Consider the following 27570-nt stretch of genomic DNA (forward strand, 5'->3'; position numbering starts at 1 on the left):
CAATACAAGCATTATATACTGCTGTTATATTCTTGTTTTTAAAAAAACACCCATTTTATACAAGATAGTACATTTGCGGCCTTTGCTGCATTTCTGACAATCTAATACAAGCGTTAAATACTGCTGTTATATTCTGGTTTCAAAAAAACACCCATTTTGTGCTAGATAATATATTTGCGGCCTTTGCTGCATTTTTGACAGTCCAATACCAGCGCTAAATACTGATATTATATTCTGGTTTAAAAAAAAACATCTATTTTGTGCAAGATACTACATTTGCAGGCTTTGCTGCATTTTTGACAGTCCAGTACATGCTTTAGATACTGCTGTTATATTCTGTTTTTTTTTTTAAAACACCCATTTTGTACAAAATAGTACATGTGCGGCCTTTGCTGCATTTTTGACAGTCCAATACAAGCGTTAAATACTGCTGTTATTTTCTGGTTTAAAAAAAACACCCATTTTGTGCTAGATACTACATTTGCAGCCTTTGCTGCATTTCTGACAGTCCAATAAAAGCGTTCAATACTGCTGTTATATTCTGGTTTAAAAAAAACACCCATTTTTTGCTAGATACTACATTTGCAGCCCTTGCTGCATGTGTGAGAGTTAGCTACTGCTATTATATTCTAGTTTATAAAAAACACACATTTTGTGCTAAATACTACATTTGCGGCCTTTGCTGCATTTGAGACAGTCCAATACAAGCGTTATAACAGCAGTATCTATTCTAGTTTTAAAAAAACACCCATTTTATGCAAGATACTACATTTGCGGCCTTTGCTGCATTTGTGACATTACAATACAGGCAGTAGATACTGCTGTTATATTTTATTTTAAAAAAACACCCATTTTGTGCTAGACACTACATTTGCGGCCTTTGCTGCATTTGTGACAGTCCAATAAAAGCGTTAAATACTGCTGTTATATTCTGGTTTAAAAAAAAAACACCCATTTTGTGCAAGATACTATATTTACGGCCTTTGCTGCATTTCTGACAGTCCAATACAAGCGTTATATACTACTATTATATTCTGATTTAAAAAAAAACACCCATTTTGTACAAGATAGTACATTTGCAGCCTTTGCTGCATTTCTAAAAGTCTAATACAAGGCGTTAAATACTGCTGTTATATTCTGGTTTCAAAAAAACACCCATTTTGTGCAAGATACTACATTTGCAGCCTTTGCTGCATTTCTGACAGTTTAATAAAAGCGTTCAATACTGCTGTTATTTTCTGCTCTAAAAAAAACAAAACATTTTTTGCAAGATACTACATTAAATTCTGTTGTTATATTCTGGTTTATAAAAAAACCACACATTTTGTGCTAAATACTACATTTGCGGCCTTTGCTGCATTTCTGACAGTCCAATAAAAGCGTTCAATACTGCTGTTATATTCTGCTATAAAAAAAAAACAACATTTTTTGCAAGATACTACATTAAATTCTGTTGTTATATTCTGTTTTTTTTTAAAAAACACACATTTTGTGCTAAATACTACATTTGCGGCCTTTGCTGCATTTGAGACAATACAATACAAGAGTTAGATACTGCTGTTATATTCTGGTTTATAAAAAAACACACATTTTGTGCTAAATACTACATTTGCGGCCTTTGCTGCATTTCTGACAGTCCAATACAAGCGTTATATACTACTATTATATTCTGATTTAAAAAAAAACACCCATTTTGTACAAGATAGTACATTTGCTGCATTTCTAAAAGTCTAATACAAGGCGTTAAATACTGCTGTTATATTCTGGTTTCAAAAAAACACCCATTTTGTGCAAGATACTACATTTGCAGCCTTTGCTGCATTTCTGACAGTTTAATAAAAGCGTTCAATACTGCTGTTATATTCTGCTTTAAAAAAAAAAAAAACATTTTTTGCAAGATACTACATTAAATTCTGTTGTTATATTCTGGTTTATAAAAAAAACCACACATTTTGTGCTAAATACTACATTTGCGGCCTTTGCTGCATTTGAGACAATACAATACAAGAGTTAGATACTGCTGTTATATTCTATTTTTTTTTTTAAAAACACCCATTTTTTGCAAGACACTACATTTGCGGCCTTTGCTGCATTTGTGACAGTCCAATAAAAGCGTTCAATACTGCTGTTATATTCTGGTTAAAAAAAAACACCCATTTTTTTCCTAGATACTACATTTGCAGCCCTTGCTGCATGTGTGACAGTTAGATACTGCTGTTATATTCTGGTTTATAAAAAACACACATTTTGTGCTAGATACTACATTTGCGGCCTTTGCTGCATTTGAGACAGTCCAATACAAGCGTTAGATACTGCTGTTATATTCTAGTTTTGAAAAAACACCCATTTTATGCAAGATACTACATTTGCGGCCTTTGCTGCATTTGTGAATATTACAATACAAGAGTTAGATACTGCTGTTATATTCTAGTTTTTTTTAAAACACCCATTTTGTGCAAGACACTACATTTGCGGCCTTTGCTGCATTTGTGACAGTCCAATACAAGCGTTAGATACTGATTTTATATTCTAGTTTTAAAAAAAAAAACATTTTATGCAAGATACATTTGCTGCCTTTGCTGCATTTGTGACAGTCCAATACAAGCGTTAAATACTGCTGTTATATTCTGGTTTAAAAAAAAACACCCATTTTGTGCAATATACTATATTTACGTCCTTTGCTACATATCTGACAGTCCAATTCAAGCGTTATATACTGCTATTATATTCAGATTTTTAAAAAAACACCCATTTTGTACAAGATAGTACATTTGCAGCCTTTGCTGCATTTCTAAAAGTCTAATACAAGGCGTTAAATACTGCTGTTATATTCTGGTTTCAAAAAAACACCCATTTTGTGCAAGATACTACATTTGCAGCCTTTGCTGCATTTCTGACAGTCCAATAAAAGCGTTCAATACTACTGTTATATTCTGCTTTAAAAAAAACACCCATTTTTTGCAAGATACTACATTAAATTCTGCTGTTATATTCTGGTTTATAAAAAAACACACATTTTGTGCTAAATACTACATTTGCGGCCTTTGCTGCATTTGAGACAATACAAGAGTAAGATACTGCTGTTATATTCTAGTTTTTTTTTAAAACACCCATTTTGTGCAAGGCACTACATTTGCGGCCTTTGCTGCATTTGTGACAGTCCAATACAAGCGTTAGATACTGCTTTTATATTTTATTTTAAAAAAAACACCCATTTTGTGTTAGACACTACATTTGCGGCCTTTGCTGTATTTGTGACAGTCCAATAAAAGCATTAAATACTGCTGTTATTTTCTGGTTAAAAAAAAACACCAATTTTGTGCAAGATACTACATTTGCGGGCCTTGCTGCTTTTCTGACAGTCCAGTACAAGCGTTAGATACTGCTGTTATATTTTGGTTTAAAAAAACACCAATTTTGTGCAAGATACTACATTTGCAGCCTTTGTTGCATGTCTGACAATTTAATACAAGCGTTAAATACTGCTGTTCTGTTCTGGTTTTAAAAAAACACAAATTTTGTGCAAGATGCTATATATACGGCCTTTGCTGCATTTCTGACAATCTAATACAAGCGGTAAATACTGCTGTTATATTCTGTTTTTAAAAAAACACCCATTTTGTGCGTTTTGCACGCGCATGATAAAAAAATTTATGTTGGTCCCCAGACCCGAACCCGGACTTCTTCACTGAAGTTCGGGTTTGGGTTCGGTGTTCTGTAGATTTTATTATTTTCCATTATAACAGAAAATAATAGCATTCTTTAATACAGAATGCTAAGTAAAATGACCATTGAGGGTTAACAAAATAATAAAAAAAATTACTCACCTCATCCACTTGGTGAGCGCGGTGACATCAGCGCAGGTCCTGCTGAATGAAGATAAAATAACCTTCTATCTTCATTCAGCAGGACCTGCGCTGACGTCACCGCGCTCACCACAAGAAGAAGAAAGAAGACGATAACCGCTGAGCGATCAAGTGGATGAGGTGAGTAATTTTTTTAATTCTTTTTTTAACCCTCAATGGTCATTTTACTTAGCATTCTGTATTAAACAATGCTATTATTTTCTATTATAACCATGTTATAATGGAAAATAATAAAGTAAATGGACTTTAACGGGGTTTATCCCTATTTATTCACATCATCTCCTTAGCAACCATCCGTGAAAATCGCATTGCATCCGCACTTGCTTGCGGATGCAATGCGATTTTCACGCAGCCCCATTAACTTCTATGGGGTCTGCGTTGCGTGAAAAACGCAGAATATAGAACATGCTGCGATTTTCATGCAACTCATAAGTGATGCGTGAAAAACATCGCTCATGTAGACAGTCCCATTGAAATGAATGGGTCAGGATTCAGTGCGGGTGCAATGCGTTCACGTCACGCATTGCAACTGCATGGAAAACTCGCCCGCGTGAAAGGGGCCTAACAAAAACAGGAATTTGCAGTTAACTGTGTGCAGTTTTACTGCTCAGTTACTGACACCAAAGCACATTACTAGTTTGTGTGAATACACCCTGAGGGGACGGCCACATATTCAGATTTCTAAATGCAGGTTTAGTAGAAAAAAATAAAAATAAATAGACCATAAAAGTAAAGGTAATAAAGGGGTTGTCTCACTTCAGCAAATGGCATTTATCATGTAGACAAAGTTAATACAAGGCATTTACTAATTTATTGTTATAATCCATATTGCTTCCTTTGCATTATACACTGCTCGTTTCCATGGTTCCGACTCTCTGCAATCCATCAGTGGTGGTCATTTTTGCATACTATCCCATGTACTATCCCATGAAAAAGCACTATTCCATGTACACTCTCATGGTCCGAGCCGCCAGATGGGCCGGCGCTTTTTCATACAGTGTACAGCAACCACTGATGGAGTGCAGGGTGCTCGTAACCATGGAAATGAGCAGTGTATAATGTGATGTAAAAATGAATCAAGCAAGCAAAGGAAGCAATATGGATAATAACAATACATTAGTAAGTGGCTTGTATTAACTTTCTGTACATGATAAATGTCACTTGCTGAATTGAGACAACCCCTTTAAGGACAAATGTCACTTCTCCTTTTTGAATTAATTCCTGGTTTTGGTTTTCAAAACCACATCATGAAATCTGAATGTGTGGCAGCACCCTAATAAACAAACATAACAGTAAAGTAATAAAGACAACCACTCACTTGTAATCTGCAAGATCCTTGAACAATCATTGATTCACGTGCCACTTGTACTGTCACACACTGATCCTCAGATACTCTTGAGTGACTATCGATCCCTGAACGATGAAACAATACACGTGCCACAGGATCAGAGGGAGATACCTCTCCACAAACAACCTCACCTTGAATCCCTTGCAGTCGATCTCCCAGTATTTTCCATGGAATATTCTGTAAAAAAAAAAAGGGATAATTAACTTGTGGAAATAAAACTGGGACATGCAAAATACTGGGGGGAAAAAGTGCGAGAGCATAGTAACATAGTACATAAGACCGATAAAAGACATTTGTCCATCCAGTTTGGCCTGTCATCCTGCAAATTGATCCAGAGGAAGGCAAAAAAAAAAACCTGTGAGGTAGAAGCCAATTTTCCCCACTTTAGGGGAATAAAAAATTCCCTCCCGACTCCAATCAGGCAATCAGAATAACTCCCTGGATCAATAACCTCTCTAGTAGCTATAGCCTGTAATATTATAACACTTCAGAAATACATCCAGGCCCCTCTTGAATTCCTTTATTGTACTCACCATCACCACCTCCTCAGGCAGAGAGTTCCATAGTCTCACTGCTCTTACCGTAAAGAATCCTCTTCTATGTTTGTGTACAAACCTTCTTTCCTCCAGATGCAGAGGATGTCCCCTCGTCACAGTCCTGGGGATAAATAGATGGTGGGATAGATCTCTGTACTGACCCCTGACATATTTATACATAGTAATTAGATCTCCCCTCAGTCGTCTTTTTTCTAAAGTGAATAACCCTAATTTTCTAATTTTCCATAATCTTTCAGGGTACTGTAGTTGCCCCATTCCAGTTATTACTTTAGTTGCCCTTCTCTGGACCCTCTGCAGCTCTGCTATGTCTGCCTTGTTCACAGGAGCCCAGAACTGTACACAGTACTCCATGTGTGATCTGACTAGCGATTTGTAAAGTGGTAGGACTATATTCTTATCACGGGCATCTATGCCCCTTTTGATACAACCCATTATCTTATTGGCCTTGGCAGCAGCTGCCTGACACTGTTTTTTGCAGCTTAGTTTGCTGTTTATAAAAATTCCTAGATCCTTTTCCATGTCAGTGTTACTGAGTGATTTACCATTTTTTATGTACGAGTGACTTGCATTATTCCTTCCCATGTGCATAACTTGACATTTGTCAGTGTTAAACCTCATCTGTCACTTCTCTGCTAGAGTTGAGCGAACACCTGGATGTTAGGGTTTGAGAAGTTCGGCCGAACTTCCCGGAAATGTTCGGGTTCGGGATCCGAACCCGACCCGAACTTCGTCCCGAACCCGAACCCCATTGAAGTCAATGGGGACCCGAACTTTTCGGCACTAAAAAGGCTGTAAAACAGCCCAGGAAAGAGCTAGAGGGCTGCAAAAGGCAGCAACATGTAGGTAAATCCCCTGCAAACAAATGTGGATAGGGAAATGAATTAAAATAAAAAATAAAATATATAAAAATAAACCGATATCAATTGGAGAGAGGTCCCATAGCAGAGAATCTGGCTTCACGTCAGCAGAGAATCAGTCTTCATGCCATAGCAGAGAATCTGGCTTCACGTCACCCACCACTGGAACAGTCCATTGTCACATATTTAGGCCCAGGCACCCAGGCAGAGGAGAGAGGTCCCATAACAGAGATTCAGGCTTCATGTCAGCAGAGAATCAGTCTTCATGTCATAGCAGAGAATCAGGCTTCACGTCACCCACCACTGGAACAGGCCACTGTCACATATTTAGGCCCAGGCACCCAGACAGAGGAGAGAGGTCCCGTAACAGAGAATCTGGCTTCATGTCAGCACAGAATCAGTCTTCATGTCATAGCAGAGAATCAGGCTTCACGTCACCCACCACTGGAACAGGCCACTGTCACATATTTAGGCCCAGGCACCCAGGCAGAGGAGAGAGGTCCCATAACAGAGATACAGGCTTCATGTCAGCAGAGAATCAGTCTTCATGTCATAGCAGAGAATCAGGCTTCACGTCACCCACCACTGGAACAGGCCACTGTCACATATTTAGGCCCAGGCACCCAGGCAGAGGAGAGAGGTCCCATAACAGAGATTCAGGCTTCATGTCAGCAGAGAATCAGTCTTCATGTCATAGCAGAGAATCAGGCTTCACGTCACCCACCACTGGAACAGGCCACTGTCACATATTTAGGCCCAGGCACCCAGACAGAGGAGAGAGGTCCCGTAACAGAGAATCTGGCTTCATGTCAGCACAGAATCAGTCTTCATGTCATAGCAGAGAATCAGGCTTCACGTCACCCACCACTGGAACAGGCCACTGTCACACATTTAGGCCCTGGCACCCAGACAGAGGAGAGAGGTCCCGTAACAGAGAATCTGGCTTCATGTCAGCACAGAATCAGTCTTCATGTCATAGCAGAGAATCAGGCTTCACGTCACCCACCACTGGAACAGGCCACTGTCACACATTTAGGCCCCGGCACCCAGACAGAGGAGAGAGGTCCCGTAACAGAGAATCTGGCTTCATGTCAGCACAGAATCAGTCTTCATGTCATAGCAGAGAATCAGGCTTCACATCACCCACCACTGGAACAGGCCACTGTCACATATTTAGGCCCCGGCACCCAGACAGAGGAGAGAAGTCCCGTAACAGAGAATCTGGCTTCATGTCAGCACAGAATCAGTCTTCATGTCATAGCAGAGAATCAGGCTTCACGTCACCCACCACTGGAACAGGCCACTGTCACATATTTAGGCCCAGGCACCCAGACAGAGGAGAGAGGTCCCGTAACAGAGAATCTGGCTTCATGTCAGCACAGAATCAGTCTTCATGTCATAGCAGAGAATCAGGCTTCACGTCACCCACCACTGGAACAGGCCACTGTCACATATTTAGGCCCAGGCACCCAGGCAGAGGAGAGAGGTCCCATAACAGAGATACAGGCTTCATGTCAGCAGAGAATCAGTCTTCATGTCATAGCAGAGAATCAGGCTTCACGTCACCCACCACTGGAACAGGCCACTGTCACATATTTAGGCCCAGGCACCCAGGCAGAGGAGAGAGGTCCCATAACAGAGATTCAGGCTTCATGTCAGCAGAGAATCAGTCTTCATGTCATAGCAGAGAATCAGGCTTCACGTCACCCACCACTGGAACAGGCCACTGTCACATATTTAGGCCCAGGCACCCAGACAGAGGAGAGAGGTCCCGTAACAGAGAATCTGGCTTCATGTCAGCACAGAATCAGTCTTCATGTCATAGCAGAGAATCAGGCTTCACGTCACCCACCACTGGAACAGGCCACTGTCACACATTTAGGCCCTGGCACCCAGACAGAGGAGAGAGGTCCCGTAACAGAGAATCTGGCTTCATGTCAGCACAGAATCAGTCTTCATGTCATAGCAGAGAATCAGGCTTCACGTCACCCACCACTGGAACAGGCCACTGTCACACATTTAGGCCCCGGCACCCAGACAGAGGAGAGAGGTCCCGTAACAGAGAATCTGGCTTCATGTCAGCACAGAATCAGTCTTCATGTCATAGCAGAGAATCAGGCTTCACATCACCCACCACTGGAACAGGCCACTGTCACATATTTAGGCCCCGGCACCCAGACAGAGGAGAGAGGTCCCGTAACAGAGAATCTGGCTTCATGTCAGCACAGAATCAGTCTTCATGTCATAGCAGAGAATCAGGCTTCACGTCACCCACCACTGGAACAGGCCACTGTCACATATTTAGGCCCAGGCACCCAGGCAGATGAGAGTGGTCCCATAACAGAGATTCAGGCTTCATGTCAGCAGAGAATCAGTCTTCATGTCATAGCAGAGAATCAGGCTTCACGTCACCCACCACTGGAACAGGCCACTGTCACATATTTAGGCCCCGGCACCCAGACAGAGGAGAGAGGTCCCGTAACAGAGAATCTGGCTTCATGTCAGCACAGAATCAGTCTTCATGTCATAGCAGAGAATCAGGCTTCACGTCACCCACCACTGGAACAGGCCACTGTCACACATTTAGGCCCCGGCACCCAGACAGAGGAGAGGTTCATTCAACTTTGGGTTGCCCCGCAATATAATGGTAAAATGAAAATAAAAATAGGATTGAATGAGGAAGTGCCCTGGAGTACAATAATATATTGTTAAGGGGAGGTAGTTAATGTCTAATCTGCACAAGGGATGGACAGGTCCTGTGGGATCCATGCCTGGTTCATTTTTATGAACGTCAGCTTGTCCACATTGGCTGTAGACAGGCGGCTGCGTTTGTCTGTAATGACGCCCCCTGCCGTGCTGAATACACGTTCAGACAAAACGCTGGCCGCCGGGCAGGCCAGCACCTCCAAGGCATAAAAGGCTAGCTCTGGCCACGTGGACAATTTGGAGACCCAGAAGTTGAATGGGGCCGAACCATCAGTCAGTACGTGGAGGGGTGTGCACAGGTACTGTTCCACCATGTTAGTGAAATGTTGCCTCCTGCTAACACGTTCCATATCAGGTGGTGGTGCAGTTAGCTGTGGCGTGGTGACAAAACTTTTCCACATCTCTGCCATGCTAACCCTGCCCTCAGAGGAGCTGGCCGTGACACAGCTGCGTTGGCGACCTCTTGCTCCTCCTCTGCCTTCGCCTTGGGCTTCCACTGGTTCCCCTGTGACATTTGGGAATGCTCTCAGTAGCGCGTCTACCAACGTGCGCTTGTACTCGCGCATCTTCCTATCACGCTCCAGTGTAGGAAGTAAGGTGGGCACATTGTCTTTGTACTGGGGATCCAGCAGGGTGGCAACCCAGTAGTCCGCACACGTTAAAATGTGGGCAACTCTGCTGTCGTTGCGCAGGCACTGCAGCATGTAGTCGCTCATGTGTGCCAGGCTGCCCAGAGGTAAGGACAAGCTGTCCTCTGTGGGAGGCGTATCGTCATCGTCCTGTGTTTCCCCCCAGCCACGCACCAGTGATGGGCCCGAGCTGCTTTGGGTGCCACCCCGCTGTGAACATGCTTCATCCTCATCCTCCTCCTCCACCTCCTCCTCATCCTCGTCCTCCTCGTCCTCCAGTAGTGGGCCCTGTCTGGCCACATTTGTACCTGGCCTCTGGTGTTGCAAAAAACCTCCCTCTGAGTCACTTCGAAGAGACTGGCCTGAAAGTGCTAAAAATGACCCCTCTTCCTCCTCTTCCTCCTGAGCCACCTCCTCTTCCATCATCGCCCTAAGTGTTTTCTCAAGGAGACATAGAAGTGGTATTGTAACGCTGATAACGGCGTCATCGCCACTGGCCATGTTGGTGGAGTACTTGAAACAGCGCAACAGGGCACACAGGTCTCGCATGGAGGCCCAGTCATTGGTGGTGAAGTGGTGCTGTTCCGCAGTGCGACTGACCCGTGCGTGCTGCAGCTGAAACTCCACTATGGCCTGCTGCTGCTCGCACAGTCTGTCCAGCATGTGCAAGGTGGAGTTCCACCTGGTGGGCACATCGCATATGAGGCGGTGAGCGGGAAGGCCGAAGTTACGCTGTAGCGGAGACAGGCGTGCAGCAGGGTGTGAACGCCGGAAGCGCGAACAGACGGCCCGCACTTTATGCAGCAGCTCTGACATGTCGGGGTAGTTGCGAATGAACTTCTGCACCACCAAATTCAGCACATGCGCCAGGCAAGGGATGTGCGTCAAACCGGCTAGTCCCAGAGCTGCAACGAGATTTCACCCATTATCGCACACCACCAGGCCGGGCTTGAGGCTCACCGGCAGCAACCACTCGTCAGTCTGTTGTTCTATACCCCGCCACAACTCCTGTGCGGTGTGGGGCCTGTCCCCCAAACATATGAGTTTCAAAACGGCCTGCTGACGTTTACCCCGGGCTGTGCTGAAGTTGGTGGTGAAGGTGTGTGGCTGACTGGATGAGCAGGTGGAAGAAGAGGAGGAGGAAGCTGAGTAGGAGGAGGAGGAGACAGGAGGCAAAGAATGTTGCCCTGAGATCCTTGTCGGCGGAAGGACGTGCGCCAAACAGCTCTCCGCCTGGGGCCCAGCTGCCACTACATTTACCCAGTGTGCAGTTAGGGAGATATAGCGTCCCTGGCCGTGCTTACTGGTCCACGTATCTGTGGTTAGGTGGACCTTGCCACAGATGGCGTTGCGCAGTGCACACTTGATTTTATCGGACACTTGGTTGTGCAGGGAAGGCACGGCTCTCTTGGAGAAGTAGTGCCGGCTGGGAACAACATACTGTGGGACAGCAAGCGACATGAGCTGTTTGAAGCTGTCTGTGTCCACCAGCCTAAATGACAGCATTTCATAGGCCAGTAGTTTAGAAATGCTGGCATTCAGGGCCAGGGATCGAGGGTGGCTAGGTGGGAATTTACGCTTTCTCTCATATGTTTGTGAGATGGAGAGCTGAACGCTGCCGTGTGACATGGTTGAGATGCTTGGTGACGCAAGTGGTGGTGTTGGTGGTACATCCCATGTTTGCTGGGCGGCAGGTGCCAACGTTCCTCCAGAGGCGGAGGAAGAGGCCGAGGCAGCGGCAGCAGCAGAAGAGGCCGAGGCGGCAGCAGCAGAAGAGGTAGCAGGGGGAGCCTGAGTGACTTCTTTGTTTTTAAGGTGTTTACTCCACTGCAGTTCATGCTTTGCATGCAGGTGCCTGGTCATGCAGGTTGTGCTAAGGTTCAGAACGTTAATGCCTCGCTTCAGGCTCTGATGGCACAGCGTGCAAACCACTCGGGTCTTGTCGTCAGCACATTGTTTAAAGAAGTGCCATGCCAGGGAACTCCTTGAAGCTGCCTTTGGGGTGCTCGGTCCCAGATGGCGGCGGTCAGTAGCAGGCGGAGTCTCTTGGCGGCGGGTGTTCTGATTTTGCCCACTGCTCCCTCTTTGTCTTTTGCTACGCTGTTGGCTCGGTCTCACCACTGCCTCTTCCTCCGAACTGTGAAAGTCAGTGGCACGACCTTCATTCCATGTGGGGTCTAGGACCTCATCGCCCCCTGCATCGTCTTCCACCCAGTCTTGATCCCTGACCTCCTGTTCAGTCTGCACACTGCAGAAAGACGCAGCAGTTGGCACCTGTGTTTCGTCATCATCAGAGACGTGCTGAGGTGGTATTCCCATGTCCTCATCATCAGGAAACATAAGTGGTTGTGCGTTAGTGCATTCTATCTCTTCCACCCCTGGGGAAGGGCTAGGTGGATGCCCTTGGGAAACCCTGGCAGCATAGTCTTCAAACAGCATAAGAGACTGCTGCATAACTTGAGGCTCAGACAGTTTCCCTGATATGCATGGGGGTGATGTGACAGACTGATGGGCTTGGTTTTCATGCGCCATCTGTGCGCTTTCTGCAGAAGACTGGGTGGGAGATAATGTGAACGGCCACCCAATTGACTAATGCCTGTACCTGCTCAGGTCTTACCATCCTAAGAACGGCATTGGGCCCCACCAAATATCGCTGTAAATTCTGGCGGCTACTGGGACCTGAGGTAGTTGGTTCACTAGGACGTGTGGCTGTGGCAGAACGGCCACGTCCTCTCCCAGCACCAGAGGGTCCACTAACACCACCACGACCATGTCCACGTCCGCGTCCCTTACTAGTTGTTTTCCTCATTGTTACTGTTCACCACAATAAGAAAAATATTATTCGGGCCAATGTATTGAATTAAAATTCAGGCCTTTTTTTACAGACACCTAACACTGTCTGGCTATCTATTTAGGTACCGTATTACACTAATACAGGCACACAAGTAATGACAGATTTGGTTGAATATAAATGTGAGGCCTATTTTTTACGCGCTGTGTGACAGATATAGCTTTAATCACAGAATTAGACTTGTATCTGCACTGTAGCGTGTGTGTTAAGTTTTTCAGAATGACACTATCAGCACCTTGAATCTAAGATATCCTTTTTGGGATAGATTTAAAGTAGGCCTGATATAGCAGAAACTACTAATTTTAAGAAAGGCAAATTTGGGAATAGTTTTTCAACCCAGAACAAAAACTGTGCTTTTACGGCCACTGCAAATAATTTGACCAGCTAAAACAGTACAGATTTGGTTGAATAGAAATGTCAGGCCTATTTTTTACACGCTGTGTGACAGATATACCTTTAATCACAGAATTAGACTTGTATCTGCACTGTAGCGTGTGTGTTAAGTTTTTCAGAATGACACTATCAGCACCTTCAATCTAATATACCCTTTTTGGGATAGATTTAAAGTAGGCCTGATATAGCAGAAACTACTAATTTTGAAAATGGCAAATTTGGGAATACTTTTTCAACCCAGAACAAAAACTGTGCTTTTACGGTCACTACAAATAACTTGACCAGCTAAAACAGTACTGATTTGGAGGAATTTAAATGTCAGGTCTATTTTTTAGGCGCTGGGTGACAGGCTCAACTTGCCCCTGATGTAGTATATGGCCAAAAAATAACCACACTATTGATAGTTAAATGCACTTGGGTGACACAGGCTCAGCCTGCACCTGATGTAGTATATGGCCAAAAAATAACCACACTGTTGATGGTTAAATGCACTTGGGTGACACAGGCTCAGCCTGCACCTGATGTAGTATATGGCCAAAAAATAACCACACTGTTGATGGTTAAATGCACTTGGGTGACACAGGCTCAGCCTGCACCTGATGTAGTATATGGCCAAAAAATAACCACACTGTTGATGGTTAAATGCACTTGGGTGACACAGGCTCAGCCTGCACCTGATGTAGGATATAGCAAAAAATAACCACACTATTGATGGTTAAATGCACTTGGTGGTATCTTGTGCTGGTGCACCACAAGCCACAAAATGGCCGCCGATCACCCCAGAAAAAAGTGATATAAAAACGCTCTGGGCAGCCTAAAAAAAGTGAGCAATTTAATATCAGCACTTCAATGATCCACAGCTGGAGATCGATCACTGAATTAAGTCTTTTGGAGGAGTTAATCTGCCTAATCTCGCCCTAACGTCGCAGCAGCAACCTCTCCCTATGCTTGAATCAGCAGAGTGACGTGCAGCGCTACGTGACCCAAGCTTATATAGAGGCTGGGTCACATGCTGCACTGGCCAATCACAGCCATGCCAATAGTAGGCAAGGCTGTGATGGCCTCTTGGGGCAAGTAGTATGACGCTTGTTGATTGGCTACTTTGCAGCCTTTCAAATAGCGCCAAGAAAGCGCCGAACACCGAACCAGAACCCAGACTTTTACGAAAATGTTCGGGTTCGGGTCCGTGTCACGGACACCCCAAAATTCGGTACGAACCCGAACTATCCAGTTCGGGTTCGCTCATCCCTATTCTCTGCCCAAGCCTCCAATCTATCCAGATCCCTCTGTAATAGTATACTGTCCTCTTCAGTGTTAATTACTTTACACAGTTTAGTGTCATCTGCGAAAACTGATATTTTACTATGCAAGCCTTCTACAAGATCATTAATAAATATATTGAAGAGAATAGGGCCCAATACTGATCCCTGAGGTACCCCACTAGTGACAGTGACCCAATCTGAATGTGTACCGTTAATAACCACCCTCTGTTTTCTATCACTCAGCCAGTTACTTACCCACATACAGACATTTTCTCCCAATCCGAGCATTCTAATTTTATATACTAGCCTTTTATGTGGTACAGTGTCAAATGCTTTGGAGAAGTCCAGATATACGACATTCATTGATACGCCGCTGTCAAGTCTAGAACTTACCTCCTCATAGAAACTAATTAAATTAGTTTGGCCTGACCGATCCCTCATGAAGCCATGCTGATATGGCGTTATTTGCTTATTTCCATTGAGATGCTCTAAGATAACATCTCTAAGAAAACCTTCAAACAGTTTACCCACAACAGATGTTAAACTTACCGGCTTATAGTTTCCAGGCTCTGTTTTTGGACCCTTTTTGAATATTGGCACCACATTTGCTATGCGCCAATCCTTTGGAACATTCCCTGTCAGTATAGAGTCCACAAAAATCAGAAATAAGGGTTTGGCTATTACATTACTTAATTCCCTTAGGATACGGGGGTGTATGCCATCCGGTCCTGGCGATTTGTCTATTTTAAATTTTTTAAGTCACTGTTATACTTCTTCCTGGGTCAGACAGGGCACTTTTAATTGGGAAGTTATTTTTACATTCAGCATTTCATCTGACAGTTTATTTTCCTCAGTGAATACATTGGAGAGAAAAATATTTAACAGCTTTGCTTTCTCCTCGTCACTCTCTGCGACTCCCCCCTCATTACTCTTTACAGGGCCGGCACCTTAAGATTTATACTTTTTAACATTTATATAAATTAAAGAACATTTTAGGGTTAGTTTTACTCTCTTTGGCAAGTAATCTCTTGGTCTCTAGTTTGGCCGCTTTTATTTGTTTTTTACATGTTCTATTTTGTTCCTTATAGTTTTTCAGTGCTTCCTCGCACCCCTCCTGTTTTAGTGATTTATATGCTTTCTTTTTGTTATTTATTGCTTTTTTTACAGTTCTATTTATTCACATTGGTTTCTTTTTGTTCCTTAACCTTTTATTCCCATACGGTATGTACCTCTCACAATGAGATTTTAGGATGCTTTTAAAGATATCCCATTTTGTGACTATATTTTTATTTTTGAGGACTTTGTCCCAGTTAGTTAGGCCTATAGCCTCTCTTAGTTGGCTAAATTTAGCTTTTTTTAAGTTATTTTTGTTCCTCCCTGTAGAAACGCTCTTTTGAATGATAATTGGAAGGTTATTACTTTATGGTCACTATTTCCCAGGTGTCCTCCAACCTGCACATCTGTTGTTCTGTCAGGTCTATTGGTTAATACTAAGTCCAGTATGGCCGTCCCTCTAGTCGGGTCCTGAACCAGTTGGGAGAGGTAATTGTCTTTGGCTATTGCCAAGAACCTGTTTCCTTTATGGGATGTACAGCTTTTAGTTTCCCAGTCTATATCTGGGTAGTTGAAGTCCCCCATAATAACCACCTCATTATGATTTGCTGCCTTGTCTATCTCGTTTAGTAGTAGATTTTCTGTGGACTCTGGTATATTAGGTGGTTTATAGTAAACTCCTATTACTAATTTATCATTGTTTTTAGCTCCATGTATCTCTACCCACAGTGACTCCACATGTTTATGTCCTTCATTTATATCTTCCCGGAGTGTGGGCTTTAGACAGACTTTAGGCAGACCCCTCCTCCTCTCCGGTTTTGACAATCCTTTCTAAACAGACTGTAACCTTGTACATTAACTGCCCACTCATAGCTATCATCCAGCCATGTTTCCGTTATTCCCACTATGTCATAATCCTACTTACACATCACTAATTCCAGTTCCCCAGTTTTATTAGTCAGGCTTCTGGCATTAGTATACATACATTTAAGAGGTTTATGTATATTTTTTACCCTACACCTTTCCTTCTGAACTGTTCTAGTCCCTCCTTCCATTCCTCCCACAGCAGCTTTAAAAAATTATTCCAGTTGTATAAAGTTATCCTCTATCCACATGATAGGGGATAACTATTAGATCAGTAGGGGTCCTACGACTGTGACCCCCACCGATCAGAAGTACCCCCTGCAGTTCCCTGAAATGAATGGAGCAGCCAGTGGCACATGCGCTCCATTCATTGCTATAGGAGTTTCCAGAGAAAGCAAAGTGCTGTACTGGAATACCCCTTTAAGGCCTTTTACACTGCCCTATGTTTGGGCAGTTTATTGCTAAATAGCATTGGTATGAACGTTCGTTAGCAATAACCTGCCAATGTAAAGGTCCCGCCATTGAATGAACGAAACCGTGGCTGCATGAAGTGCAGAGAGGCCTACCAATGAAAAGAATGAAATTCTAGGCAAATTCCGTCACCAAAATACCCTCAGCAGACGGGGCCTTAGGGCTTCAGCACATAGCAGTGTCAGATTTTTGGTCTGCAAAAAACTGTTTATTGAAAAACAGATCCTTGAGAAAACAAGTAGTTTCTATGTATATTCAGTTTTTTTACACTCCTATCAAAAGAAAGGGCTATTGTCCTCAACAAAACGGACAATACATGAACCTGCGGTAAGATTTTTCGATCAAGCACAAAGATTCATGAAAAACCAGGATGTGTGCATAGCTCCACTGATTTGTATAGGTTAGTGTGCTATCAGTTTTAAAAGCTAAAGCAAAATACAGTCATTTGCATGAGGCCTTAAGGCCGCTTTCAGACGAGTGTATTTGCAATGCGTATATAGTCCGGATTTAACCAGAAACCGCTGCTAATGTTAATGAATGGAGCTAATTCACATGGGCGATTCATTTCAGTCAGTATTTGAAATCCGCAGCATGTCCGAGTTTTGTGCGGATTTGTTTCCAAATACGCACATTACAGTCTGTGCAGTGCATAAATAATGAGGGAAAGAAGAAATACGCATGCAAATCCTGATGAAATCCTGAAGCAATCCTGATGACAATACTGATGGTATATCATCAGGATCCTGAGCCAGAATACTGACGGATTTCAATACGCTCGTCTGAAAGCGGCCTAAGGTGCTGATTCACATTGCAGCAGTGCTGCATTTTGGATGTGGCAAAAAAAGACATAAAACAACGACATATCTGCATTTATGCTGCACTACCTTCCAGCAAGGGAAAACGCAAAGCAGACCTGAATTGCATTAATGTCCTGTAACTTAATTTTGTAATTAATGGAATTCAAGTTTGCTATGTCTGATTAGCTTCCCCCCCCCCCCCCTTTCCTGGAAAGAAATGCATTGCAAATTCAGATATGTTATTGCAAACACTGCATGCAGTTTTTTAATGTTGTTTTTTTTGCCACATACAAAACACAGCACCACCGCGACGTGTGACAACATCCTCAGGATGCAATTATATCTATTTTTGGCCACAATTTCTCTATTGCCTTCTGTGTAAAAAAAACAGGAATGTTACAATCCTTTGCACCTATTGCTTCTACATTAGACTCTGAGGGTACTGCCACACGTCACAGCAGTGCTGCATTTTGGATACGGGAAAAAGAAAATGCTTAAAAAAAGTGTGCAGTTTTTGCATCATATCGTTGCTGCTTTTCCTTCCAGCAAAGGAAAACACATAGCAAACTTGAAATACATTAATGTAATTAAATTTTTAAAAATGTTTCTTAATGTATTTCAATTTTGCTGTGTGTAATTTGCTTTTTATTTTTCTTTGTTGCAAAAACCGCACACTTTTTTTATGCTTTTTTGGCTGCATCCAAAAGCACCACCTCGATTTGTAGCAGTAGACTGAGGGTACTGCCAATTAATGCGTTTGGGATGTAGTTACAACATCAACAAACAAGCTTTCACAATGCAGTTAAAGAATGCAGCCAGCTACAGTCAATTAAGGCCCCTTTCACACAAGCATGACGGATTAGGTCCGGATGCCTTCAGTGCGTTCAATGAAACTCGCACCATTTTGCAAGAAAGTTCAGTCAGTTTTGTCTGCGATTGCGTTCAGTTTTTTTCCGCACGTGTTTTAATGCGTTTTTCACGCACGTGATAAAAAACATCTCTTAGCAACTATCAGTGAAAAAAGCATCACACCCGCACTTGCTTGCGGATGCAATGCGTTTTCCACGCAGCCCCATTCCCTTCTATGGGGCCAATGCAATGCGTGATGTGAAAATTCGCTTGTGTTAAAAGGGGCCTAAATCATTTAGATAATTTCTATTTTTGCAGAACACCAGTGATTAATTAGGTTACTAAACTGGCTAAGGCCTCATGCACACGACCGTTGTGTGCACCCGTGGCCGTTGTGCCGTTTTCCGTTTTTTTTTCGCGGACCCATTGACTTTCAATGGGTCCGTGGAAAAATCGGAAAATGCACCGTTTTGCAGCCGCATCCGTGATCCGTGTTTCCTGGCCGTGAAAAAAATATGACCTGTCCTATTTTTTTCACGGCCAACGGTTCACGGACCCATTCAAGTCAATGGGTCCGTGAAAGAACACGGATGCACACAAGATTGGCATCCGTGTCCGTGATCCGTGGCCGTAGGTTAGTTTTTATACAGACGGATCCGAAGATCCGTCTGCATAAAGCTTTTTCAAAGCTGAGTTTTCACTTCCTGACACCGACAGTATATTCTAACACAGAAGCGTTCCCATGGTGATGGGGACGCTTCTAGTTAGAATACACTACAAACTGTGTACAAGACTGCCCCCTGCTGCCTGGCAGCACCTGATCTCTTACAGGGGGCCGTGATCAGCACAATTAACCCCTTCAGGTGCGGCACCTGAAGGGGTTAATTGTGCTGATCACGGCCCCCTGTAAGAGATCAGGGCTGCCAGGCAGCAGGGGGCAGACCCTCCCCCCCCTCCCCAGTTTGAATATCATTGGTGGCCAGTGCGCCCCCCCCCCCTCTATTGTAATAATAGGTTGGTGGCCAGTGCGGCCCCCCCCCTCCCTCTATTGTACTAATTTGTTGGTGGCACAGTGTGCGCCCCCCCCTCCCTCTATTGTAATAATTCGTTGGTGGCACAGTGTGTGCCCCCCATTGGCCCCCCCTCCCTCTATAGCATTAACAACATTGGTGGCCAGTGTGCGGCCTCCCATCTCCCCTCCCCCCCCCCCATCATTGGTGGCAGCGGAGTTCCGATCGGAGTCCCAGTTTAATCGCTGGGGCTCCGATCGGTAACCATGGCAACCAGGACGCTACTACAGTCCTGGTTGCCATGGTTACTTAGCAATAGTACAATAGTAGAAGATTCATACTTACCTGCTGGTGGCTGCTGCGATGTTCGTGTCCGGCCGGGAGCTCCACCTACTGGTAAGTGACAGCCTCAGGTCTGTGCGGCGCATTGCTAAATGAACTGTCACTTACCAGTAGGAGGAGCTCCCGGCCGGACACGAACATCGCAGCTCCCAGGTAAGTATGAATCTTTTACTATTGTACTATTGCTAGTAACCCGCTGCCACCAATGATCGGGGGGGGGGGGGGGATGGGAGGCCGCACACTGGCCACCAATGTTGTTAATGCTATAGAGGGAGGGGGGGCCGATGGGGGGCGCACACTGTGCCACCAACGATTTATTACAATAGAGGGAGGGGGGGGCACACACTGTGCCACCAACGAATTATTACAATAGAGGGAGGAAGGGGGGGGCGGGGGGCACACTGTGCCACCAACGAATTATTACAATAGAGGGAGGAAGGGGGGGGGGCGGGGGGGGCACACTGTGCCACCAACGAATTATTACAATAGAGGGAGGAAGGGGGGGGGGGCGCACACTGTGCCACCAACGATTTATTACAATAGAGGGAGGAAGGCGGGGGGGGGGGCCGCACTGGCCACCAATGATATTCAAACTGGGGAGGGGGGGGTCTGCCCCCTGCTGCCTGGCAGCCCTGATCTCTTACAGGGGGATATGATAGTACAATTAACCCCTTCAGGTGCGGCACTTGAGGGGTTAATTGTGCTGATCACGGCCCCCTGTAAGAGATCGGGTGCTGCCAGGCAGCAGGGGGCAGTCTTGTACACAGTTTGTAGTGTATTCTAACTAGAAGCGTCCCCATCACCATGGGAACGCTTCTGTGTTAGAATATACTGTCGGAAATGAGGTTTCACGATCTAACTCATATCCGACAGTATATTCTAACATAGAGGTGATGGGGACGCTTCAAGTTAAAATATACCATCGGATTGGAGAAAACTCCGATCCGATGGTATAAAAGGGACTCCAGACTTTACATTGAAAGTCAATGGGGACGGATCCGTTTGAAATGGCACGATATTGTGTCAACATCAAATGGATCCGTCCCCATTGACTTGCATTGTAATTCAGGACGGATCCGTTTGGCTCCGCACGGCCAGGCGGACACCAAAACGACTTTTTTTTCATGTCCGTGGATCCTCCAAAAATCAAGGAAGACCCACGGACGAAAAAACGGTCACGGATCATGGGAAAACGGAACCCCGTTTTGCGGACCGCAAAAAAAAAAGGTCGTGTGCATGAGGCCTAAGGCTGAGTTCACACTTCATTTATTTGATCAGTTATTGTACGCCAAATCCCATAGTGAATCCTATTCTGAGGAAAGGTATAATGAAAAAATCTGTACCTGTTCTGTGTTTTTGACCCGCACCAAGATTTGGCTCACAATAAGGCCTCATGCACACGACCGTTGTGTGCATCCGCGTCCGTGGTTCCGTTTTCCGTTTTTTTTTCGCGGACCCATTGACTTTCAATGGGTCCGTGGAAAAATCGTAAAATGCACCGTTTGGCAGCCGCATCCGTGATCCGTGTTTCCTGGGCGTGAAAAAAATATGACCTGTCCTATTTTTTTCACGGTCAACGGTTCGCGGACCCATTCAAGTCAATGGGTCCGTGAAAAATCACGGATGCACACAAGATTGTCATCTGCGTCCGTGATCCGTGTCCGTTTTTTCCTATCATTTCAATGGCAAACTTGACAGATTTTTTTTTCATTTTTCATGTCCGTGGATCCTCCAAAAATCAAGGAAGACCCACGGAAGAAAAAGCGGACACGGATCACGGAACAACGGAAACCGTTTTTGCGGACCGCAAAAAAAAAAACGGTCGTGTGCATGAGGCCTAACTGACAGAAATACCTGGGCAAATAACAGAATTTGTGAACTCAGCCTAAATGCTATAACTGTTGTAAATGCATCCATTAGAGGAGCAGAACAATGTTTAATGACGTAAGGTCCTACGACCAATGTTGAAGAGAGGCAGAGACACAACAAAGTCCCTTCAATCCAGTTTATTGATTTCTCCAGCAAACTTTCAGCATAGTGCAGCAGGGTCAGGTAGTCAGTCTATAACACTACAACAAAGTAAGCTAGGGTCTGCCGATACGTACTCAGGCCAGTGTTGCTTCACACACATGCCTTATGCTCTGAGATCTCTAAGCCTCTCACTCATACAGACACACCCTGCCTCTTGCTGCTGACTTTTAAATGAGAACCGTGGACATGGGCCACTTGTGAAACCTGGAGCGGATCATGGGGAATAAGTACCCACCCAACTCTTTGCTTATTCCCAATAACAGCCAGGCCCAGATTAGCTGAAACTAAGTAACAACAGCATCCACTATCTATCCTAGTGGACACCCTAGATACTAACTTTTACTCCACCAAGGCCGGGCACCTTGGTGACACGTCTCAGGTGAAAACATAGCAAACCATAACATACATCTCCTCTAATACCGGTAAAAATATATAGAGTTCGGACCGCGCATATCATCAAGGCCAGTATGCAAACAATTTTTCTTTCTTCCTTCTCCCTTTTGAAAGAGAACCGAGGGCTGCAAATACCCTATATATGGATATCCTGCAACTAATAAAAGTTAAGATAGTGTAAGTATGGTTAGGTGACCTGCACTGCACAGATTATACTTACACAGCACTATGTCAACCAAGGCGTGTATATAATCCCTCCGTCGCTAGTTGTTCTTATTTTGACGGAGATCCACGTTCTCATGCAATACCGCAGGATCTACACACGGACTTAATCCTGCGGTATTGCATGAGAACGTGGATCTCCGTCAAAATAAGAACAACTAGCGACGGAGGGATTATATACACGCCTTGGTTGACATAGTGCTGTGTAAGTATAATCTGTGCAGTGCAGGTCACCTAACCATACGGACTTACACTATCTTAACTTTTATTAGTTGCAGGATATCCATATATAGGGTATTTGCAGCCCTCGGTTCTCTTTCAAAAGGGAGAAGGAAGAAAGAAAAATTGTTTGCATACTGGCCTTGATGATATGCGCGGTCCGAACTCTATATATTTTTACCTGTTTAAAGCGTGACTGACCCCACAACACTTTTCGGACCTGCAGCACAGCATTGTTGCGGACTGGTGATTAATTTCTTTTATCCTCTAATACCGCCTCCCCCCCTCCCCGTTCAAACCTGTGAGGGTTACTTGCACCAAAACAGAATGCTCATGACAGGGCATCTGCATTAGGCCTCATGCACACGACCGTTGTGTGCACCCGTGGCCGTTGTTCTGTTTTCCGTGATTTTCTGCGGACCCATTGACTTTCAATGGGTCCGTTGAAAACTCGGAAAATGCACCGTTTGTCATCCGCCTCCGTGATCCGTGTATCCTGTCCGTCAAAAAAATAAGACCTGTCCTATTTTTTTGACGGACAACGGTTCACAGACCCATTCAAGTCAATGGGTCCGTGAAAAAACACGGATGCACACAAGATTGGCATCCGTGTCCGTGATCCGTGTCCGTAGGCTACTTTCATACAGACGGATCCGAAGATCCGTCTGCATAAAAGCTTTTTCAGAGCTGAGTTTTCACTTCGTGAAAACTCAAATCCGACAGTATATTCTAACACAGAGGCGTTCCCATAGTGATGGGGACGCTTCTAGTTAGAGTATACTACGAACTGTCTACATGACTGCCCCCTGCTGGCTGGCAGCACCCGATCTCTTACAGGGGGCTGTGATCCGCACAATTAACCCCTCAGGTGCCGCACCTGAAGGGGTTAATTGTGCATATCATAGCCCCCTGTAAGAGATCAGGGGCTGCCAGGCAGCAGGGGGCAGACCCCCCTCCCTCCCCAGTTTTAGATTCATTGGTGGCCAGTGCGGCCCCCCCCGGCACCCCCTCCCTCTATTGTATTAATATCATTGGTGGCCAGTGCGGCCCCCCCCTCCCTCCCTTTATTGTATTATCATTGGTAGCCAGTGTGCGCCCCCCCGGCCCCCCCTCCCTCCCTCCCTCTATTGTATTATCATTGGTGGCCAGTGTGCGCCCCCCCCGGCCCCCCCTCTATTGTATTAATATCATTGGTGGCCAGTGTGCGGCCCCCCTGGCCCCCCCTCCCTCCCTCTATTGTATTATCATTGGTGGCCAGTGTGCGCCCCCCCCCCCCCCGGCCCCCCGATCTATTGTATTAATATCATTGGTGGCCAGTGTGCGGCCTCCCCTCTCCTTCCCCCCGATCATTGATGGCAGCGGAGAGTTCCGATCGGAGTCCCAGTTTAATCGCTGGGGCTCCGATCGGTAACCATGGCAACCAGGACGCTACTGCAGTCCTGGTTGCCATGGTTACTTAGCAATATTAGAAGCATCATACTTACCTGCTGCGCTGTCTGTGACCGGCCGGGAGCTCCTCCTACTGGTAAGTGACAGATCATTAAGCAATGCGCCGCACAGACCTGTCACTTACCAGTAGGAGGAGCTTCCGGACGGTCACAGACAGCGCAGCAGGTAAGTATGATGCTTCTAATATTGCTAAGTAACCATGGCAACCAGGACTGCAGTAGCGTCCTGGTTGCCATGGTTACCGATCGGAGCCCCAGCGATTAAACTGGGACTCCGATCGGAACTCTCCGCTGCCACCAATGATCGGGGGGGGGGGGAGAGGGGAGGCCGCACACTGGCCACCAATGATATTAATACAATAGAGGGAGGGGGGGGGCCGGGGGGTGGCCGCACACTGGCCACCAATGATAATACAATAGAGGGAGGGAGGGGGGGGGCCGGGGGGGGCCGCACACTGGCCACCAATGATATTCAAACTGGGGAGGGAGGGGGGTCTGCTCCCTGCTGCCTGGCAGCCCCTGATCTCTTACAGGGGGCTATGATATGCACAATTAACCCCTTCAGGTGCGGCACCTGAGGGGTTAATTGTGCTGATCACAGCCCCCTGTGAGAGATCGGGTGCTGCCAGGCAGCAGGGGGCAGTCATGTACACAGTTCGTAGTATATTCTAACTTGAAGCGTCCCCATCACCATGGGAACGCCTCTGTGTTAGAATATACTGTCGGATATGAGTTTTCACGATGTAACTCAAATCCGATGGTATATTCTAACATAGAGGCGTTCCCATGGTGATGGGGACGCTTCAAATTAAAATATACCATCGGATTGGAGAAAGCTCCGATCCTATGGTATATTAACTCCTGACTTTACATTGAAAGTCAATGGGGGACGGATCCGTTTGCAATTGCACCATATTGTGTCAACGTCAAACGGATCCGTCCACATTGACTTGCATTGTAAGTCAGGACGGATCCGTTTGGCTCCGCATGGCCAGGCGGACACCAAAACAACTTTTTTTTCATGTCAGTGGATCCTCCAAAAATCAAGGAAGACCCACGGACGAAAAAACGGTCACGGACCAACGGAACCCCGTTTTACGGACCGTGAAAAAATACTGTGGTGTGCATGAGGCCTTAACCTGCAGCTTTCTGTCTCGATGTTCCACTGAGAAATTAAAGTTCTGCAAGGAGAGAAACCACCTGGTGACCCAAGCATTTCTCTCCATGGAATTCCTCATCCAGAACAATGGTGAATGGTCCATCACAAGGCAAAAATGTCGCCTCAGCAGGTAGTACTGTAAGGACTCCAAGGCCCACTTGATGGCTAGGTACTCCTTCTCCACTATGTTATAGTATTTTTCTGCTGGGGTAGGCTTTCTGCTCAAAAAAGTGACCGGATGTTCTTCTCCGTTTATTTTTTGAGATAGAACTGCTCCTAGACCTACTTCAGAAGTGGTCATTTGGATGATAAATTTGTCCTTAAAGTTGGGGTTGGAAAAAACGGGTTATTTACATAGGACCAATTTCATGGCGTGAAATGCTTTTTCTGCAGGAGGATTTCACCCTACCCTGATTGACTTCTGTCCTTTTAGCAGATCGGTCTATTGCATATACTAGTGACGGTGACAAGTACAGTTTTTTTAAACACTAAAATATGTAGGTCTCACCGACCCAATTAACAGGCTGATTAACTATTATATATCCCTGTGACGGTGGAAAGTATAGAGTTTTTTCACAAAAGAAAAAAAAAGAAGAAGAAAAATCGGTGGATCTTACCAACCCAATTAACCTCTTAAGGACCGGGCTCATTTTCACCTTCAGGACCAGGCCATTTTTGCAAATCTGACCAGTGTCACTTTATGTGGTGATAACTTTAAAACGCTTTGATTTATCCAGGCCATTCTGAGATAGTTTTTTGTCACATATTGTACTTCATGACACTGGTAAAATGGAGTAAAAAAAAATCATTTTTATTTATTAAAAAATACCAAATTTGCCAAAAATGTTGAAAAATTTGCACCTTTCCAAGTTTCAATTTCTCTACTTCTATAATACATATTAATACCTATAAAAAATAGTTATTACTTTACATTTCCCATATGTCTTCTTCATGTTAGGATCATTTTGGGAATGACATTTTATTTTTGGGGGACGTTACAAGGCTTAGAAGTTTAGAAGTAAATCTTGAAATTTCTCAGAAATTTTAAAAAACCAACTTTTTAAGGACCAGTTCAGGTCTGAAGTCACTTTGTGAAGCTTACATGATAGAAACCACCCAAAAATGACCCCATTCTAGAAACTACACCCCTTTAGGTGTTCCACAAGAATTAATGGAAAATTAAAATACAATTTCAAAATTTCACTTATTTGGCAAATTTTCCATTTTAATATATTTTTTCCAGTTACAAAGCAAGGGTTAACAGCCAAACAAAACTCATTATTTATGGCCCTGATTCTGTAGTTTACAGAAACACCCCATATCTGGTCATAAACTGCTGTATGGGCACACGGCAGGGCGCAGAAGGAAAGGAATGCCATACGGTTTTTGGAAGGCAGATTTTGCTAGACTGGTTTTTTTGACACCATGTCCCATTTGAAGCCCCCCTGATGCACCCCTAGAGTAGAAACTCCAAAAAAGTGACCTCATTTTAGAAATTATGGGATAGGGTGGAAGTTTTGTTGGTACTAGTTTAGGGTACATATGACTTTTGGTTGCTCTATATTACACTTTTTGTGCAGCAAGGTAACAAGAAATAGCTTTTTTGGCACCGTTCTTTTTTGTTATTTACAACATTCATCTGACAGGTTACATCATGTGGCATTTTTATAGAGCAGGTTGTCACGGACGCGGCGTATACCTAATATGTATACTTTTTTTTATTTATGTAAGTTTTACACAATGATTTCATTTTTGAAGCAAAAAAAAATCATGTTTTAGTGTTTCCATAGTCTAAGAGCCATAGTTTTTTCAGTTTTGGGGCGATTATCTTGGGTAGGGTGTAATTTTTGCAGGATGAGATGACGGTTTCATTGGCATTATTTTGGGGTGCATATGACTTTTTGAACGCTTGCTATTGCACTTTTTGTGATGTAAGGTGACCAAAAATGGTTTATTTAGCACAGTTTTTATTTTTTATTTTTTACGGTGTTCATCTGAGGGATTAGGTCATGTGATATTTTTATAGAGCCGGTCAATACGGACGCAGCGATACCTAATATGTATACTTTTTTTTATTTATGTAAGTTTTATACAATAATATCATTTTTAAAGCAAAAAAAAATCATGTTTTAGGCCTCTTTAACACGGGCGTTGCGGGTAAATGTGCGGGTGCATTGCGGGAACACGCGCAATTTTTCCACGCAAGTGCAAAACATTGTAATGCGTTTTGCACTCGCGTGAGA

At 44.4% G+C, this 27570-nt stretch overlaps 1 protein-coding gene across 1 annotated transcript in view; it reads right to left on the bottom strand.

Moving 5' to 3' along the window:
• LOC121005627 (transmembrane protein 132A-like) overlaps positions 1-27570 on the bottom strand; it is a 779862-nt gene that overhangs the window by 409697 nt on the left and 342595 nt on the right. The window contains exon 3 of the mRNA XM_040438401.1: positions 5185-5391. Coding sequence (XP_040294335.1) covers positions 5185-5391 — 207 coding nt within the window. The remainder of the gene's footprint in view (positions 1-5184; positions 5392-27570) is intronic.

Source organism: Bufo bufo, chromosome 6 (genome assembly GCF_905171765.1).
Source record: "Bufo bufo chromosome 6, aBufBuf1.1, whole genome shotgun sequence".
Taxonomy (NCBI): domain Eukaryota; kingdom Metazoa; phylum Chordata; class Amphibia; order Anura; family Bufonidae; genus Bufo; species Bufo bufo.